Consider the following 19,009-nt stretch of genomic DNA (forward strand, 5'->3'; position numbering starts at 1 on the left):
TTAGTTTGTACAATAGACAGGGATATGTTTCTTCTTAATACTTTTGTGTCTAACTCTTACCTTTGTTTTTTCTTGCTTATATTCCATGTCCTAGGATCTAGATCCATGGCATGTCATATAGAAAAACACTCTCATAATTTTTAATGCATTACACGTACACACATACACACACACAATTTTATATCTTTTCTAAAGTATATCCATTACTTAACCTCAAATGTGAAAGGCCTTATGTAGTTGGCCTAGTTTGGAATCTTGTCTCTTGTATATTTGCTGAGTTCACACCTGCTGCTTCTCCATCTGCTACAATTTTAGATCAGTATAGAACCTTCTTGAAATACGTGGAAAATGTCAAACATACTCCCAAAAAAGTACTGTCTTTTTTAAAGCTGATGGTGTCCTGAGATGACTGAGGTTTTTCTTTTCCTAAGATTAGCACTCCCCTCTTTTGTTTTCAATGATTTAGAGTTTAAAAGATTAAGAATTATTTAAATGATTATTTAAAGGATTAAGACAACTTGGTCATGGTTTAAAGAACAGAGAAATATCATTTTGAAAATAAACATCATTCTACTTGATAGTAGGCACTTGAAAGGTTATCTATGCTATCAGTTTCTTACTTGAATTATATAACAAGTTTTAGTCATGATTTCATATTTGGCAATTGTACAAATGGGTTTCTTTCCATCTCAGTCTTAAAACATCCAGTACAAGATACTTGATACTTAGAAATAACATCTAATAGCTTGAGTCATTCATTCAGATATTTACTCTGAGCAAGTTTCTGCCTGGAACTGTACTATGAAAGTTTAAAAATGTGTTCAGTAAGGAACTTGATGAAATTATATTTGTGTGGGTATACTGGGTCATTCTTAAATACTAAGTTCCTATTGTTTGTGCTTAAAATTCAGACATTGAATTTTGTGTTTATTTTCTTGTACACTTATATGTAAATTTATTATGCTTAAATTACTTTAAAATTATATATTTTTCCCCATAAGCAATAAAGAAGTTGTTAGGAGTAATAATGGATGTAGCGGTTTGGAGGAAGGAGATAGTGAATCCTAAATCGGTTGTATAGGAGAATTGTCAAGGTTTCGAAGCATTATTATGCTTCCAGGGTACGTTTGGTTTTAGTGTTAATAACTTTTATCCTTTCTAGACACATATACTAGAATATTGTCATGAGCTAGGGTGGATTTCACTGGAATAGTTTTTGCAGCAATAAAGTAGTATTGGTTGAAAGTTTATTTTAATTCTAGCCAAAACGGCAAGTGCATGCAATCTTGGGTGTTTGCTTATTTATAAAATGAAGGCATTGGACCATTATAAAGTGATTTTCTGATCCTCAGCCAATCCTCGGCTGTCAGGCAGGGTTTTTAATTTGTTGGTTTGTTTGTTTGTTTACCACTGGGAAGGTCTGATTGGGGAGGAAAGGTGGGATCAATCTTCTGCGAGAGCTGTCGGCACTAATTTGTTTGCTAGACTCTGATATACAGAACTGAGATTGGTTAGTCTTCCTACATCTGTGTTAGATCCTAAATCTTGACTTGGTCTCACTCCTAATTTTTTTGTACCTTTTAACAATCTAGACTCTCTTGAACTGTTCTCTCTTCGCTACCACTTAGGGAATTTCACTATAGCAATCCCATTCCCAACTTCTGTCTGAACTTAACAGAATGAAGGCATCCACCGAAAAGAAAACTAACTAGATAACCACAGGCAACATAAATTCAGTCAAGAGTCCACCTAGGAATTTGAACTTTTTCAAATGTGTGCCTTGAGGATTTTCAGAAGGCACAATGCCAATCAATCAGATTCCTGGAATTCGTATGTTAGGAGGCTTTGATTTTTTTCCCCGAAAGAAAACAAAACAAAGAGTGAACTTCTGCAAAGTGAGTATTGTATCTCAGAGATTGTGAGGTCCAAATACATGAAAAAAATATTTTTCATATTTTTGTCTTGTCTCAGCCTAAGATATGTATGAAATCATTTGGTTCTGAACAAAATTCTCTATATAATCCTTCTTTAAAACTTTAAATTTTTCAAAGTATCACGATCATGTAAGAACTTGGCTTATTATTTTGCCAAACACCTCTGAGTCAAGGCTGACATTTTAGGCTACTCAGTTGACATGATGATAAGGCATTTTAAGTAGAGCTTATTTTTATTCTCTTCAGAACTCCAGCCTTTTGATCTGTAGCCTGACCTTGGTCCTGCCAATTCACAGAAGGCTCCAGAATCTCGCTAAAGAGCCCCTCCCTGGCTTTGGGTTGTAGTAGTGCTGCTGTCAGAATTCCCTGACGCTGCCTGGATGGACCATTAGTGCGTTATCATTTATTGGATAGTTTTTTCCCTATTACCTATATATCTAGACTTCTTCCCAGCATTTACTTCTTCCCACAGATGTGTGCATTTCAAAATGTTTTTTCTCCCAATATGTTCTGTACTACAAAGCATCTGAGCCTTCTATACCCGACTGTTGTGAGGTACCTTCACAATTTGTATCGATCACTCCACCGGGCCTCTCCCTTAAGGAAAAGTAATGTTTTTAATTCTGCCACTGCGTAGGCATCACTTGAGGCTTTTCCTTACTGCTCTAGAAACCTAGAAATTCTAAAAATTAAAACATCCATCTCTGTCTATTCTGGTCGTAATGTGGGCCTGCATTAAAGAGGGAGTCAGTGTAATTTGCCCAGTCACCCATCCTTAGGAGAGCCTGGGGCCTTGACTATTTCTTCCTCAGGAAAGAACTTGATTATGAATGTCTTTGACTATGGGTGGTAATGATTTGGAAGGGCTCTATTTGACTGTGTTACGTTTTTAAAAGAGTTGTTTGGTCATACATTTCTACTAGACATAAAATAGAAAAAAAAAGGCTCTTCTGCCCCTCTGCAAAATTATAATAATAAAAATAATCACAAGTAACAACAACAATAACAAAATATCTTCTTCCTGCAGGCACTGAAAGTTATACAGTCTTCGTGTTTCACGTTCAGATTTTGGCTACAAAGAAACTTAGATCTAAATGTAGGGTTTAAATGTATTGTTCCACACCATATTCTCAGTAGGCTTATTTCTCCACTCTCTATAAGTGATGTCTCACTTTTTAAAAAATTTCAGCTTTAGTTTACAGTCCAGAGTGATTTTTTTACTTTGTTCATTGTTATTGTAAGTGAGGTCTGAATATTTTGGATGTAGGTTAGATATGAACAAAAAATGCATTCAGAAATCAGAAACATTTTATAGATATTAACTGTTTAAGAATAAAGCATCGACAACTTCGTATTGAATGCATTCCATAGTTAAATATGCAAGATTGCAAGACTGGTCTATCTTAAGCGGGTGATAGGTGTGTGTGGGAGTAGGGATGGAGAGGTTTATCCCTAAAGAAACTGCTCCAGGAATTCAAGTCAATTGCAAACTGTCAATATGAATTGTCATCTATAAAAAGGTGACTATTATGTGGAAATTGTTATTCCAGAAAGAATTGCTTTGAGTAAACTGTCCCTAGGGCATCCAGGAATTGTTGGCATGAAAACAATGACTAAAAACTATGCCTAATGACCTGGAACTAGGTATGATAGTGTAAAACCAAGAGTGTAGCGTTTGAATGTCTGTTCTCACCATGGACAGTACAAAGCAGCTAGATCAAAACTCCTTAATATTGATTTGCAGAGCTGTTCTTAGACATGACTGACATGGCTTTGAGTTGTACTAGAATCTTTCTCAGAATGGCACCAAGTATCCAACAATATTTCATCTCCAAACATTGCTCTGATAATCAGAACTCAGCATCAGTTATTAACAATATATAATACACAAATGCTTTAAATCATATTTTTTTTTGGTTTCGATGACATTAAGAAAATTGTGGAAAAGGTTTTTATCTTAGCTTCGTACTTTTACTCATCATTCTCAGGCAAATGGCCTAGCTAAAACCTTGGTACAAGCTGCTGGGGGTGCCCACGGCTGATTGCTGGGGAAGCATGCCAAGGAGACTTGCCAGATCTGTCATCATTCAACATGGCAGTCCATCTTCAACAGCAGGAGTCTGTCCTGCTGAACTACAAATGCTTGGCACCCTCTCAAGACTTGCCCTGATCATTTCTATAGAGATCTGGGTGATGCCTTATATGACAAAAAAATATGTTCTAGATGCTCATCTGTCTGGATTTGGTCCTTGGTTATTTTTACCCCAAGAGTTGATCATTGTTATAAAATGTAGTATTGAATAAGAATTTTCTGCCACTCTAACTTTGTTCCCTAGGCTGTTTCAGACAGTCCAGTGGGTAAAAGGACAAGTGTGCTTTGTCCGACTGATTGACTTTCCGAGTATGCCGCAGAGGACAATCTGATAGCACAGAACCCTGGCAAGCATCTTAGCAGCTCACTTGCTTTTTTTCAGCAGTGGTCCTAGGGACTTGCTAAAGACAAAGAGGAAAGAAACAATGTTTTTCCATTGTGACTGTTGGTATTTCTGTTACCTCTCTTAGAATGCAGACATTTTCATGTAAAATATTGCCTCCTTTTAGGTAAAAAATGAGAGTTACCAAGTGAGAGGAGTATGGGGGAAGATAATGGGAAATGAATGAGATTTGGGAAATAGATGGAAATTCAAGTGGCTGTTTTTCTCCTTTGTGGTTGATAATAATCTGTTTTAGACTAGTGAGTTTTATATATATATATATATATATATATATATATATATATATATATATATATATATATATATACACGCTTGTCTTTTTTTCTAGTGACCAGTACCAAAAGTAGTGAACATATGACTATATCATATAAATATAAATATCAAACACATCTCACTTGGATGTGAAGATGTATGATTTGATGAGTATAGCTGGGTCTAAAGATAGATGTGTCCCATAAATACAGTGTTTGCATTTGGTACATATTTATCTCGTAGTAAGTAACTTTCTTTGATGCTAGGTGATTTCTGTGAATATTCATACTGGTTATTAAACCATTAACATCCTCCCATAGCTATTAGTAAATAGTCTCTGCTCAAGTCTCCAGAGTGGCTCTACCATTATCCTAATCTTGATTACTGTTTTATTTATGTATGATTTATTTATTTAGATATAATTGACATATAGCGTTATGTTAGTTTTAGGTGTACAACATAAAGATTGATATTTGTATATGTTGTGAAATGATCAGTGTCTAGTAAACATTCATTACCACAGTGTTTCTTCTTGTGATGAGAACTTTTAAGATCTTTTAACAACTTTCAAATATACTATTATTAGCTGTAGTCACCATGCTGTACATTATATTCCCATGACTTAGTTTATTTTATAACTGGAAGGAAGTTTGTACATTTTGACTTCTTTCACCCATTCCACACCCCGGCCCCCACTCCCCCCCCCAACTCACCACCTCTGGAAACCACCTGTTTATTCTCTATGAGTTCCATTTTGGGGGTTATTTTTTAGATTCCACACATAAGTGAGATCATACAGTATTTGTCTGACATATTTCACTTAGCATAATACCCTCAAGTTCTATTCATGTTGTCACAGATGGAAAGATTTCCTTTTTATGGCTGAATGGTATGCCACTGTACATACAGTTGACCTTTGAACAATGCAGGAGTTAGGGTGTGCCCATCCTCTGCACAGTCAAGATTTTTATGCAACTTATCAAACCCCCCATATCCTCGATTCCATATCTGTGGATTCAACCAACCGTGGATCATGTAGTACTGTAGTATTTACTATTGAAAAAAAACCACATACGAGTGGATTCCCACAGTTCAAACCCATGTTGTTCAAGGGTCAACTGTATATACCAAATTTTCTTTATCCATTCATCTATTGATGGACATTTAGGTTGCTTCCATATCTATGCTATTGTAAATGACTCTGCTATGAATGTGAAGATGCACCTATCTTTTTTTTTTTTCTTTTGGCTGCAGTGCCACAGCTTGAGGGATCTTAGTTCCCTGACCAGGGATCGAACCCGTGCCCCCTGCAGTGGAAGCATGGAGTCTTAACCACTGGACCACCAGGTAAGTCCTGCATCTATCTTTTTGAGTTAGTGTTTTTGTTTTCTTTGGGTAAATACCCAGAAGTGAGATTGCTGGATCATATGTCAGTTCTATTTTTAATTTTTTGAGGTACCTCCATACTGTTTTCCGTAATGGCTATACCAATTTACATTCCCACCAACAGTGCACAAGGGTTCCCTTTTCTCCATATCCTTGCCAACACTTGTTTTCTCTTGTCTTTTTGATAATAGCCATTCCAACAAGTGTGAGGTGATATCTCCTTGTAGTTTTGATGTGCATTGCCCTGATGACTAGTGATATTGAACACCTTTTCATGTACATGTTGGCCAGCTGTATGTCTTCTTCGGAAAAATGCCTGTTCAGATTTCCTGCCAATTTTTCGATTGAATTATTTGCTATTGAGCTGTATGAGTCTGTATATATTTTGGATATTAACCTCTTATCAGATATATGATTTGCAAATGTTTTCTCCAATTCAGTAGATTGCTTTTTCATTTAGTTGATGGTTTCCTTTGCTGTGCAGAAGCTTTTTAGTTTGATGTGATCCCACTTGTTTATTTTTGCTTTTATTACCTTTGCTGTCAAATCCAAGATATAATTGCCAAGACTGATGTCAAGGCCTTACTGCTTATGTTTTTTTCTAGGAATTTTATGGTTTCAGGTCTCACATTCAAGTCTTTCATCCATTTTCAGTTAGTTTTGGTGTATGGTGTAAGATGGTGGTCTAGTTTCATTCTTCTGCATATGGCTGTCCAGTTTTCCCAACACCATTAATAGAAGAGACTATACTTTCCCCATTGTATATTCTTGGCTTCTTTGTTGTAAATTAACTGACCCTATATGCATAGATTTATTTCTGGGCCCTCTATTCTGTTCCATTGATCTGTCTGTTTTTCTGCCAGTACCATACTGTTCTGACTACCATAGTTTTGTAATATAGCTTAAAATCAGGGGGTATGGTGCCTCCAGCTTTGCTCTTCTTTTTTAAGATTGCATTGGCTATTATAACTTTTATATTAGGATATATAAATGAATATATCTACACATTTAAAATATTTATTTCTTATTTATCTTTAAAAATATAGTGTTCTCTACTACTACTACTATCACCACTACCACCACCACTTGTACCAATACTACTAATAGCATCACTGATTCATTGATCACTTACCATAGGCAAGTCATAGTCTTAAGCATTCTACTTATATTAACTCATTTAATCCACACAGCACTGCTATGAGGTACTATTATTGTCATCTGCACTTTTACAGACAAGGAAACAGAAACACCAAGAGATTAAGTAACTTGTTCAAAGTAACACAGGTAGTAAATGACATAACTGGGAGTCAAACCTACATAGTCTACTTTTAGAATCCAGGATCCTCACTACTACTCCTGCCAACCTAGTTAAGCAAGCACCCCTGATTATTTTTGGAAAAGAATGTTGTATTCTTTTCTAAGATAAACACATAGACTTGCTACTATATTTGTTTAGATTTGACTTTACTGGAGCCCAGTTTAGCTTTGACATTTACAGATGGGCTAGCTTTCATCTCACTTCAAGATATAAAGCAACCTGGTATTTAGTCTACCTGCAAAACGCAGTTAGGAAGCCCTAGAGGAACCTAATTAAAATGCAGCACGTTTCCAAGGCACTGTATCTTGCTGTGTTGCCATAGAAACAGTGGGAATTTCTGGTCACTGACCTTTAAGGGAATCAGAGAATACATTTTCATAAGGTTCATAAGAAGACCTAGCTCGGTGTATTAACCATAGTTGTAGGATCAACTTTGGAAATCCCCTATGCAATCCTTCCTGACTTCAGAAGTATATCAGCAAAGCCTACTAGAGGCTCAAACTGGACTTTTTGAAGGAATGCTTTTTAACTGCTTCCAGTATACCATCTGTACCACTGGTTTTAAAATAATCAAAGATAGTGTTGTAGCAGCAAAGAAACATTATAAAGGAAATCTTTGATAATTATACAGGAGATATTGGAACTAAAATAATATTTAGAAATAGTTTTGGTGTTATAGCTATTCTATTGCATTTGGATTCCTGAAATCTAGGTTTACTCAAAGGATAAAATAGAGCATTACTATATCAAAAAATATACCTAGAAAATCAAGGCTTAATATAATTTAAAAATATAAATTATTAATTCATGTACTTTCCAGTTTATTCATTTATAAATTCAGCCATTACATTAATAAATATGTATAATTGAACAGTTTTATTTATACTTTATATATATGTATTTTTGCCATTTGACAGAAGCTAAGTACCCATGATGCAACAGGAAGATGAAAAAGCCTGCCTTACTGTAGACTACTGTTATTATGTTGATATTTTTACCTTCTACTGAAAATAAATAACTTAGTTCTAGCGACAGGATGTGCATAGTTTAGTTATAAGGAAGGATCAATCAGGTTAGTCAGGAGCTGGCTAATTTCTCCTAGAATTAGAAATAAATCTCCGTATACATGAATATGACTTATTGTAGACATAGATGCCTGAAGAAGGCTAGAAATATACTAATAATTATATCTAGAAAAGCAAGGCTACTATCACATTCTCTAGACTTCTGGGGGGTTACTGACATAGTTGTATGTCCTCACTCTGAGAGATGATGTGACCTAGGGGCTGAGAGCACAGACTCTGGCCCCATATTGATCGAACTTCTGTTTTGGCCACTTCTTAGCTCTGTGGCTATGAGAACATTACTTAGCCTGCAGGTGCCTCTGTTTGCTCATGTATAAACTGAGGATAGTACTGGAACTTAGTGCTGTTTTGAGAATTAAACAAGTTACAATTGATAAATCACTTACACCTATATTTGACACATAGTAATAAAAAAAAGTATCTCCAATTTAAATTCCAGGGACAGAGAAAACAGGGAGGTACCAGCCCTGTCGTGCTCCTGCCCAAGACAGAAACAACACAGTAGGATGAACTCATCCTACACAGAAAGAGTGTGGTGTCAGTGTGGTGGACGGAGGAGTCTGTCAAGTTTTCAGTCAGAACATTGCGTTTTTCTTCCTCAGTGTGGATGTGGAAAGCATTATCCCTGAGAACTAACGGCTGTCCTGAAGCATATGTATGTGTCTGTGTGTGCTGATCCAATAGTTAGCCACTGGATGAGCCAGAAGGTTGGGAAATATATCTCATACTGGTGGGAGATTTTGAAAAGATCTGACTTGGAATGCCAAACCATACATTAGACTGTTGTGCTGCCAATTGTGGCCAAAGCCCATCCTGACCTGTTTTGCTAAAGCCCCATGGAGCATATGAGGCTGAATAACTCAGACTTGGGGAGATGATGTCTGCAAAATAAGCCTGGGAGCAGACTAACCCTCAGGGCACTTGTCAGGTAGATGTCTCAGCGGTGGCTGTGAGACAAGAATCCTGAAAAGGCTTACGTGCCTTGCACAAATTTTGTTTAAGTGCTTGGTTCAAGACAACCGCTACTGGTGTATATCTTCCCGTGGTATTTTCTGTGCACATATTGGTACTAGAAGGCTCCTTGTACAGAAAGGCTGTAATTTTCCATGTGGTTTCCTCATGAATGTATCTAATGAAACAAGAGACCTACCGCTTCTCTCCAGTTTAAGACTACGTACACAGCGGCTTAACACTCTGTGGTCTCTTTCCAATTAGGCAAAAGACTAAGTTTCTGTGGTGATCGTGCGGAGAGCCGTTATATTCATTCTGCCTCCCCTCCTTGCCAATGCCTAATCTACATCAAATTACTCATGATTGCATCTGAGCTGCCTAGCACTTCTAGAATATTTTCTTAAAATTATACTTTCTGTTGGGGACTTTTTAAAGTGGCTATGCCATTTGTCTCCTGAATAATTAAAAAGATTTTAAAAAGTTATTGATTTGTATAGGTCTTTTGACATTCAAATTTGTTGTCAGCACCTATGGGGAATTAACAGATTTTCCCTAAGTAGAAAAACCTTTCCTAAAGAAATATCCTAGAATTCATATGTTTACAAGAATTTAAAGGAGTCCAAGAGATTTTTATAAATCTAGAGACATTAAGGCGATTCTCTGGTAGTTCCCAGAGATGTTTAAAGGTACTTCCTGGAAGGAAAAGATTTGATTTAAAAAAAGAAAATCCTGGGTTGAAGTTAACCAGGTTCTCTCAGAGCCTTTAACGTGCTAATGTTAATGTGCCTTACGATTACCTAAAGAGGATGTAGTCAATATCATTTCTTACACTTCTGTATTCTATGGAACCCACTTTTTTGTTTTATTTATTGATTTACTGAAGTGTAGTTGATTTACAGTGTTGTTAATTTCTGCTGTAAAGTGATTCAGTTATACATATATATATATATATACACATTCTTTTTCATATTCTTTTCCACTATGGTTTATCACAGGATATTGAATATAGATAGCTCCCTGTGCTATACAGTAGGACCTTGTTGTTTATCCATTCCGTATATACTAGTTTGCATCTGCTGACCCCAAATTCCCACTCCATCCCTCCCCACTCCCCCCCTCCCCCTCGGCAACCACAGGTCTGTTCTCTACGTCTGTGAGTCTGTTTCTGTTTCGTAGTTTCATTTGTGTCATATTTTAGATTACACAACATGATATCATATGTCTTTCTGACTTCAGTTAGTATGAGAATCGCTAGGTCCATCCCTGTTGCTGCAAATGGCATTACTTCACTCTTTTTTATGGCTTATTGGGTTGGCCAAAAAGTTCATTTGTGAAAAACCCACACAAACATTTTGGCCAGCCCAGTATATATGTACCACATCTTCTTTGTCCATTCATCTGTCGATGGACACTTAGCTTGCTTCCAAGTCCTGGCTATTGTGAACAGTTGCTATGAACACAGGGGTGCATATATATCTTTTTGAATTATAGCTTTGTCTGGATATATGCCCAGGAGTGGGATTGCTGGGTCATATGGTAATTCTATTTTTAGTTTTCTGAGGAACCTCCATACAGTTTTCCATAGTGGCTGCACCAACTTACATTTCCACCAACAGTGTAGGAGGGGAACCCACTTTTTTAGTAGGGTCTCTTAAGGTACTAGTGCACATCAGAACATATTTTGGGCAGTGCTGCTTCAGGGAATTCCCACAGTAAAGGGTTAATGTTTCATCTCATCTTTTTAAACTGCTCTAAAATCTATCCTCCTTCAAATGGCCATGAAGAACTTTAAGTTAATCGTGTCAGCTCTCATTGCATGTTGTTTATAAGCATGGTTTTATTATTCAAGTGAGATGGGATAAAGATAAGATTTTTGTAATGAGAACATTTTATTTTAATTTTCACCATTTATATACAAACACAACACAAGATAAAACACATCACAAAACTAACATTTTATAGTTAATATTTATAGGTGCATAGTTTCATGCTCACGTATTTAAGTATTATATGTATTAAATTTCACAATACATCAATATATTTAGAATCATTAAAAGACGCCTGAAAATCTTATAATATATTATAGTAAATCATATTATAGTAAATCATTCACAATTTTTCAACATCAGCAACAAAAACTTAGTGGCGATTTAGAAATAAGTGGCAGTCACTTAGGTGTTCTTAATTTAACACTTTAGATTTGAAGCCACAGTATCCACAGCACACAGAGACCCTGCTATCATATATTAGGTGGGAGGGAAGCACCGAAATGCTGAGTTGGGGCAGGTACAGATACGCCAATCACTGCTGATGGAAGACTTCAAGACACACTGAAAACTTTGAGAAAATGTCATGACTGGGCACGTTGGAACTGAGCACTGGTACAGGGTGGTACATCTGTCAGCAGATCTCAGGAAACTGGGAGCAAAGATATTTCTTAGGCTTCAGGTTCGTAATCCTGATACCCTTCCTAATAATAGGAAAATCGGAAAGAACACGAAGTTTTAGTATAAGTGACCAGTGATCAGGGCAAAATTGATTAGGGCAAAAATGAGATGGGACGTGGCTTGCCACTTTGAATAAAGGTTATCGTCTTAACAGTTCTGGAACTATTCTGCTACATCCAGTATAATTTTCTTCTTTTTAATAGTTTTGTCTTCCTGTCAAATATAAAAGTGAATTATTATTCTTGTGATCAGCGTTAGGGTGTCTGAATTCTACTTCCACATGCGCCATTTAATAATCACATGACCTAGTCCCGTAGGACACAGTAGCCGGTCTATCTTATCTGGCTCTCATCTTCTTCAACTAAAGTGTTAGTTTCTTTCTAAGAAATCACCTGATTTGGTTCTACAATATTTAAAGGCAAGTCACATTTTCTCTCCTTTTACTTTCCCAGTTGGGAATACCATCTTCATCTGTGGCTTCAATTATTACTATTTCAAAGCTCCTTCTCTCTCCCTAGAACTTGGATAACATAGACAATAAAAATATTGATGGTCTTAACCAAAGTGGCCAGATTAGTCCTCCTAAAAAACAACTCTAATAATAGCAGAATCCTGCTTAAAAACATATTTTCAATAACTCAAGCTGCTTTCTGAATGAAGTACAAACTTAAATGGCCAGGTTTTTACAGTACTTTACAATTCGTCTTTGACCCATCTCTGCAGCCTTCATCTGTCACTCTTCAAAGCTTGAACCACATTTAATTACTCACTGTGCCTCTGACATATCCACATGCACTCCCAGACATGTATGCCTTGGAGTTTTCCTTGTGTTAGAATGTCCTCCCTTCATTTTGGCCTATCATATCTCCCACCCCTTCCCACGCAGATCACTACCCACCTCTGCTATAAAACTTCTCCCGACTGATCTAAAGAAATCTTGTAAAATGTTAACCTCTTCTGTGCATCGTGTATATTTTTGCCCCTGTGATGCCTGGTGCATAAAAGGCAGTCAATAAGGTTTGTTAGGGGTATCATGATGAATAAATGAAGGGATGCACTTGTATTTGTTTTTCAAACCTACTAGAGTGTAAACTCCTTGCATCCGGGTACTAGCAGTTACTCTTCCTGTATTTCTGTAGTGTTTATTAGCATTGTGCCATGTATAAAAAGACCCCCAAATATTGGTAAAATTAATTAGGCAAATAATTTAAGGTCAATTTCTGCAAATGGAATGATTGTCAATATGCCTTGTAATAATGCCATGAAGAAGAAGAATAACCTAACTACAACACACTTTAACTCAATTTTTAGTGGTGGTGTCTGGTTTCGATATCTGGGTAATATTGTTCTCACAGAATTGGTTAGGGCGTGCTCCCTCTTCTATTTTTTTTGGATGATAAGTTAATTGGCATTAATTGTAATTAGTGGTATTTTTTTCTTCTTTAAATGTTTGGTAAAATTCACCAGTGAAGCCATCTGGTCCTGGAATTCTATCCTTGGCTGGGTTTTTTAATAATTCATTCTTTTTTAATTAGACATGTATTCAGATTTTCTATTTCTTCCTGAGTCAGTTTCATTCATCGAAAAGTGTTTTCTAATTTCTCTTGTGATACCTTTTCTATTAAAGAAGCTTACTTTCAAATTAAAGTATGCTGTTTAAAATGTTAGACTGATCCATTGCAAACTATGCATTTATCATATTTCTACTCTCTAATTTTTTTGAGTAACTTTTACTATACAAACGTCTCACTAGAAATGGATGGCAAATAATAATTACTACTTTTGGCATTTAGTTGATTTCTCTAACTTTCCATTTTGGCATTTGTTTTAGAAGGTAGAGTGTCTAGTAAAATAATTCTTCAATGTAGGGGCCAGCAATCTCTTTCTGTAAAAGGCCAGGCTGTAAATATTTTAGGTTGTGTGGGCCACATACCGTCTCTATCAGTGCTGTTGCCTTTTTTTTTTTTTTTTTTTTTTTTTTTAACTCTTTACAAACGTAAAAACCATTCACAGCTTGAAAGCTGTCCACACGATACATGTCCTGGATTTGGCTAACTTGTGCATCTAGAGAGTAAGTCATTCTCTTTAAGGACAAACATAAGGGAAATCTGACAGTGACAGATTTGGGTTACTGATTGTTAGACCCAACTTGAACTCTTAAATTTTATTTTTGGAGTTTCACGTGTATAAACTCTTACCTCAGAAGGCATTTCATAAGCCTCATTGTCAGGATCCACAGGTGTATCTTCCAGAATTCCTTCCTGGGAGGCTCCTTCACTCTAATATTTAAATGAAAAGCATTCAAAGACTTTGAAGAGGTACCATTATTCACTTTTAAAAATCACAACCATATTTTGAAAAAAATCTTATATACGGTACTGGAAGGGATGTAATGAAAATGGCACTCCTTAGTGTCACTGCTAGCATTCTAAACTATACAGTGCCTTTGGTAAAACATTGAGGCAACAGGTGTTATTAATGCTAAAAATGTAGAATTTTTTGGCCAAGTAATGCACCATTTGGGGAAACAGTCCAAAGCTAGAGAACAAAGGTGTTTCTCACAGGATCAATGACAGCAGTAAAAATTGTTAACCTAAATGCTCAATGGATGGTGAAGAATTAAGAAAATTATCATTCAACAATTCAATAGATTATTAAAACATCTATTACTATGACATAAAAATTATATAAAATAAGAACCTCTTTAGGATACAATGTTTAGTTGTATATATTATGGATACAGCCTAGGTAGAATTCAGATACAAAGGTGAAACAAACAGATTGGAGGAAGGCACAACAAAATATGAAAAGTACTTTTTGTTGGGTAGCTATGCATGTTATTTTTACCTTTTTGTAAGTTTTTAACTTATATAACCATTTATAATGTAAAAGCATACATATTTTATACTTTATATTTCTAATAACGGCAAAGAAACAAATTTAAAAAACAAATTTCAAGACTGAAACCATACATATTTGGCAGAAGAAAACACAACTATTTGGTCAGTTTTCCAATTATCTCTCCTTAGGATACCACAAATTCAACCTGTTGTGGTCATGGTTTTATTAGTGTTCTTCATTAAATACCTTTTGTTGCTTTGCATTTATTCCAGAAAAGGAATTGTAAAAAGAGGTGACTGAAAATTAAAAGAGCAGGGAGGCAATGTGAGCCTATATGAACTTGCTCAAAGATATCAAATAGTCCCTCAGTCAATGTGGCTTCTGTTTAAAACTATGCCTGATGTAAATAACATCTCCCCATGTCTTCATCTTGAAAATACAGGTAGGGAAAGGGATAAGGAAATGGATGACGGTGAGAAAACGTCAAACTAAAGCTCATTCTTACATTAGCTGGGCAGAGAAGCTTATAGGTCATCCACCTCTGCCTAACTCCTGTTTTATAAATTTTAAAAGTCCAAGTTAATTATAAATTAAATAAGATACAAACCATCCCCCAAATACCTTACTTCTAAACATGGAGTAAAGGTACTGTTTTCAGTGTTTCACCTCTTGGTTCATGTCAAGAACATAGGTTCTGCTGATTGGTGGTTAGACACCAGGGCTGTAGTATCACAAGACTTGAATTCAGATCCTAGCTTCTACAGATTCTAGATCTTTTGTGATGTTGAACAAGTTTCTTAAGCTTTCTCTAAGCATCAAATAGCCTTAGTGATAAAATGGGGCAGCAACAACTTTTTTAAATTGGGAGGAGCCAATGACATCATTAGTCCTCTCATTAGTATTTAGATAACTTTTAGTGATAGTCAGGTATGAGGAAAACAAGGTAAATTTCCTGTTTCTTTGCATTTTAAGCTTTTAGGGATTTATTTTTCTAACCTAATTTGTTAAGAGATTTTGATATAGACTGGACAAGTAAATATGCAGAACTGACTTGCTTTCTATCACAAATGAGGTGCTAAGACTGGTGAATGTTATTGGATATGTGTGTGTATGTGTATTTGGGTGTGTCTGTTGCATTCTTCAAAGGTCATCCAAGTAATGGTCAATGTTGCTGGTGAATTCTTTGGCTAGATTGATCATGTATTGGGATCAAGTAAAATCCATCCCTATTAATTTTAAATAATGACTTACTTAGGTTGCAAGTACATAATAACTGTTATTTTTAAAAGTACATGTATTTCTGAGCATGTATTTACCTAATCTTTAAAACCATACTCCAAATATCTACAGTTTATAAAGTAAAATATGTATCACTTGTGGGTAAGGATTTGAGAAGCCACAGAGGAAATGCTAATATAATATTGAAAAAGAAGTCAAATAAGTGATGAGACAGAAAGTCAGCTACAAAAGTAAAGACACATAAATAAATGGGAAAAAGAGGAATCAAGTGAAATATAAATACCAGGATGGTCAATAAGTATCAACATGTCACAAGAAGACGCCTATACTTTCAGGCATCTTTACTCACTAAAGGAATAAATATGTGTTGCTTTCACAAGTTTGCTAGACTTTATGTGTTGTTCTCTGGTGAATGAGATTACTGATTTCATTAAGATAAAAATACATTAATATTAATAAACTATCATTAAGGCTTTAACTGTATTATATGAAGTGGAAATAGCTCATAGACCTCCCATGAGGCAGGCTATCCTTAGCCACATCTTGCCAAGGAAATCTGGCTTCAGAGGTTTAGTAATTTGCTCAAACTAGCAGAGGTGACTCCAGACTCTGTGCCCTTAACCACTACCCTGAGCTTCTCCAAAAGAATTTTGGCATTCAAAATGTTTTCTTTAACTATCTATAGATTTCAGAAACTGAGAAATAGGACGTTCTCTCACATCCTTGACTATGCCTTGCCTATTCCTTTAAGACCCAGTTAAGAGTCTATTCCTGCTAAACAAAATTATCTTATAATTTGATTGCTGAAACCCATCAAAGAAGTTTATTCAGAAGCACATATGCTCTGTGGGGCCATTATACCTTTCATACTATAAAAGTTTACCCAGAAGGAAAAAAACAAAAAGTATTAGTTAAAGCACAAGTGAGAATTGCCTTTGTTTATCAAAACACTGATGAATTCTCTAGTGTGTAGAAAGAAACCACCCCAAGGGCATGGCTAGAGAAACTAGTGAGGATTGAGGAAATAGTGGGGATGAAGTTGCAGAATAAAAGAAAATTACTCAAAATCCTTTAAGAACAGGGGTGTATGATATTCAGTTTCCTATTTTTCTATCCAGTCTTGTGCTGCAATATAATTTCACCATCCTACCATATCCTTCACCCATAGCCTGCTGGCCCTGAATATTCACTAAAGTGCCACCCAGTGGTCAGAATAGGATGCTGCAGTATGAGGAAAGCACAGCACAGGCAGGAGGTGGATTATATATATAATGGAAGCAAGAAATTAGAACCAGAATCGACCAGGAAAAATGCAATCACAGGAAAACCATCAAACATGTATCTTGCCTTTCCTATACAAACTGTACCTTAGCACGTACAGATTGATTGGATGCAATCAGCAAATTCTGGACTGTGGGAAATGATACAGGACAAATAACTACTTCAACAAGTAAACTGCAAGAAAAACAAAAGTTTTGGGAAACATAGATTAAAGTGGACTTCAGAGAGCATTAGAAAATTACAACTTGAGAACCTTATTTCACTCTTATTTGGAATCCTGTTTTGAGAAAAGAGAAACAAATATGAGATGGGGGAATTTAAACACTGACTGGATATTTAATTAAAGAGTTCCTGTTTACTTTTAAAATGTGATATTACATTTGGGTTTTACTTAAAGAAAGTCCATAAACTAAAAAATAATAATCAAATGTTTTTAGATCAAATGAGATATCTAGGCATTGCTTTGAAATTATCCAGGTTTGGGTTGGGAGAAATGAATAGGCTGTAGAAGAAACAGGAGTCTATGTGGTGGTGATTGGTTGCATTTGAAGGGGAGAAAATGTGGCAGGTAGATTAATTTGAACTGAAGGCAGTCGAGGCCCAGCAGACTCAGGAAGAGCTTTTTACATCCTCCATAACTGCCTAAAAGAACGTAGATTAGAGGCCTGTACCAGAAAGAGAGCTTTCACCAGACAGAACTTTTTGTTTACCTGAAAGCGTCATCTATATGGCAGGGAAAACATCTGATTACCAAAGACCTGCTCATCTCACCTTCCTGTGAATTGCCCTCCTTCCCTTTGAAGCTCGGGCCCCTATCCCATTCTTCAGCTCAGGGTAGTATATAAACCTCAATTGCCCGACTGCCTTTGAGTTCCATATCTTTGTGGGGCTCTCAAACATATGAAAGTAAATTTGTTTTTCTCCTGTTAATCTGTCTTATGTCAATTTAGTTACGAGACCAACCAAAGAACCTATAAGGAACGAAGGGAAAATTTGTCCTCCCCAATAGTTTGGTGCCGAATGTGGGGCTCTCCTTTGGCTGGACATTGCTTGTTCTGGGGTTGCTGCAGCTGAGAGATCCTGGAAGCTCTGGTAGAAGGTAAGAATTCTTACCACATCAGTCTCCTGGATCTCTGCCTGCAGGATCTGGTGGAAGCAAGAGTGGGGAGAATCCTTTTCCTTTTTCTAGATTTAGATTAGCAGGAGACACTATTTGTGTGAGTCAGTTCCTTTGGTATAGTGACTCTGGTAAAGATTTGTTATGATAAAGATTTGTTATGAGCATTCTTGCTTTCTATTGATTCCTTTCCTCCTAGGTCATTGTTTTCTTTTGTCTTTTGTGTTGTTTGTCATAAGGAGGAAAATCATAGGGTTGAATACAGGCATAGGTCCTATAAGCTTGTTGTTTGAGCTAGCCTTACAGACTGGTGAATTCATGATTCTCACGAGACTGGCATCTCTTTAGACAAGCTTTGCTGTGGTTCCCCTATATTAAAGACAACAACAATAACAGAGATGAAGGATTCTTTTTGTCTTGTTCAGCCCCATCTGCCTGTTTTAACTTCCCTTTCCTGTTAAGATCTGCAGAAAGCACTCTGTCCAGATCACCAGGCCCAGGGTATAAAGATTACTTGTGTAAATCATGAAAGCCAGGAGGTGAATTTAGCAGAATCACTTGGGATGGGTGGTAGGGCTGGCTTCGCTGCCCCTTACAACTCCTTGTACTTTTCCATCTACTTTTCTGATTACAAGACCCTGTAATCAGGTTCTGCCAGCTTCA

General features: G+C 36.3%; 1 protein-coding gene across 5 annotated transcripts in view; it reads right to left on the reverse strand.

The window, feature by feature from the left end:
- Nucleotides 1-11,431: 11,431 nt before the first annotated feature.
- SNCA (synuclein alpha) overlaps nt 11,432-19,009 on the reverse strand; it is a 132,629-nt gene continuing 125,051 nt past the window's right edge. For 4 of the 5 annotated variants that reach the window (XM_029234615.1, XM_029234612.1, XM_029234614.1 and 1 more), the window contains exons 5-6: nt 14,067-14,147; nt 11,982-12,081 (exon numbers count right to left, since the gene is read on the reverse strand). In XM_029234615.1, the coding sequence (XP_029090448.1) occupies nt 12,031-12,081; nt 14,067-14,147 (132 nt within the window). In that variant the 3' untranslated portion in view covers nt 11,982-12,030. Of the gene's footprint in view, nt 11,892-11,981; nt 12,082-14,066; nt 14,148-19,009 lie in introns of those variants that run through there. The other variant, XM_029234616.1, reaches the window with a different exon arrangement.

Source organism: Monodon monoceros, unplaced genomic scaffold, assembly GCF_005190385.1.
Source record: "Monodon monoceros isolate NGI ecotype Baffin Bay Population unplaced genomic scaffold, NGI_Narwhal_1 Super_Scaffold_20, whole genome shotgun sequence".
Classification (NCBI taxonomy): domain Eukaryota; kingdom Metazoa; phylum Chordata; class Mammalia; order Artiodactyla; family Monodontidae; genus Monodon; species Monodon monoceros.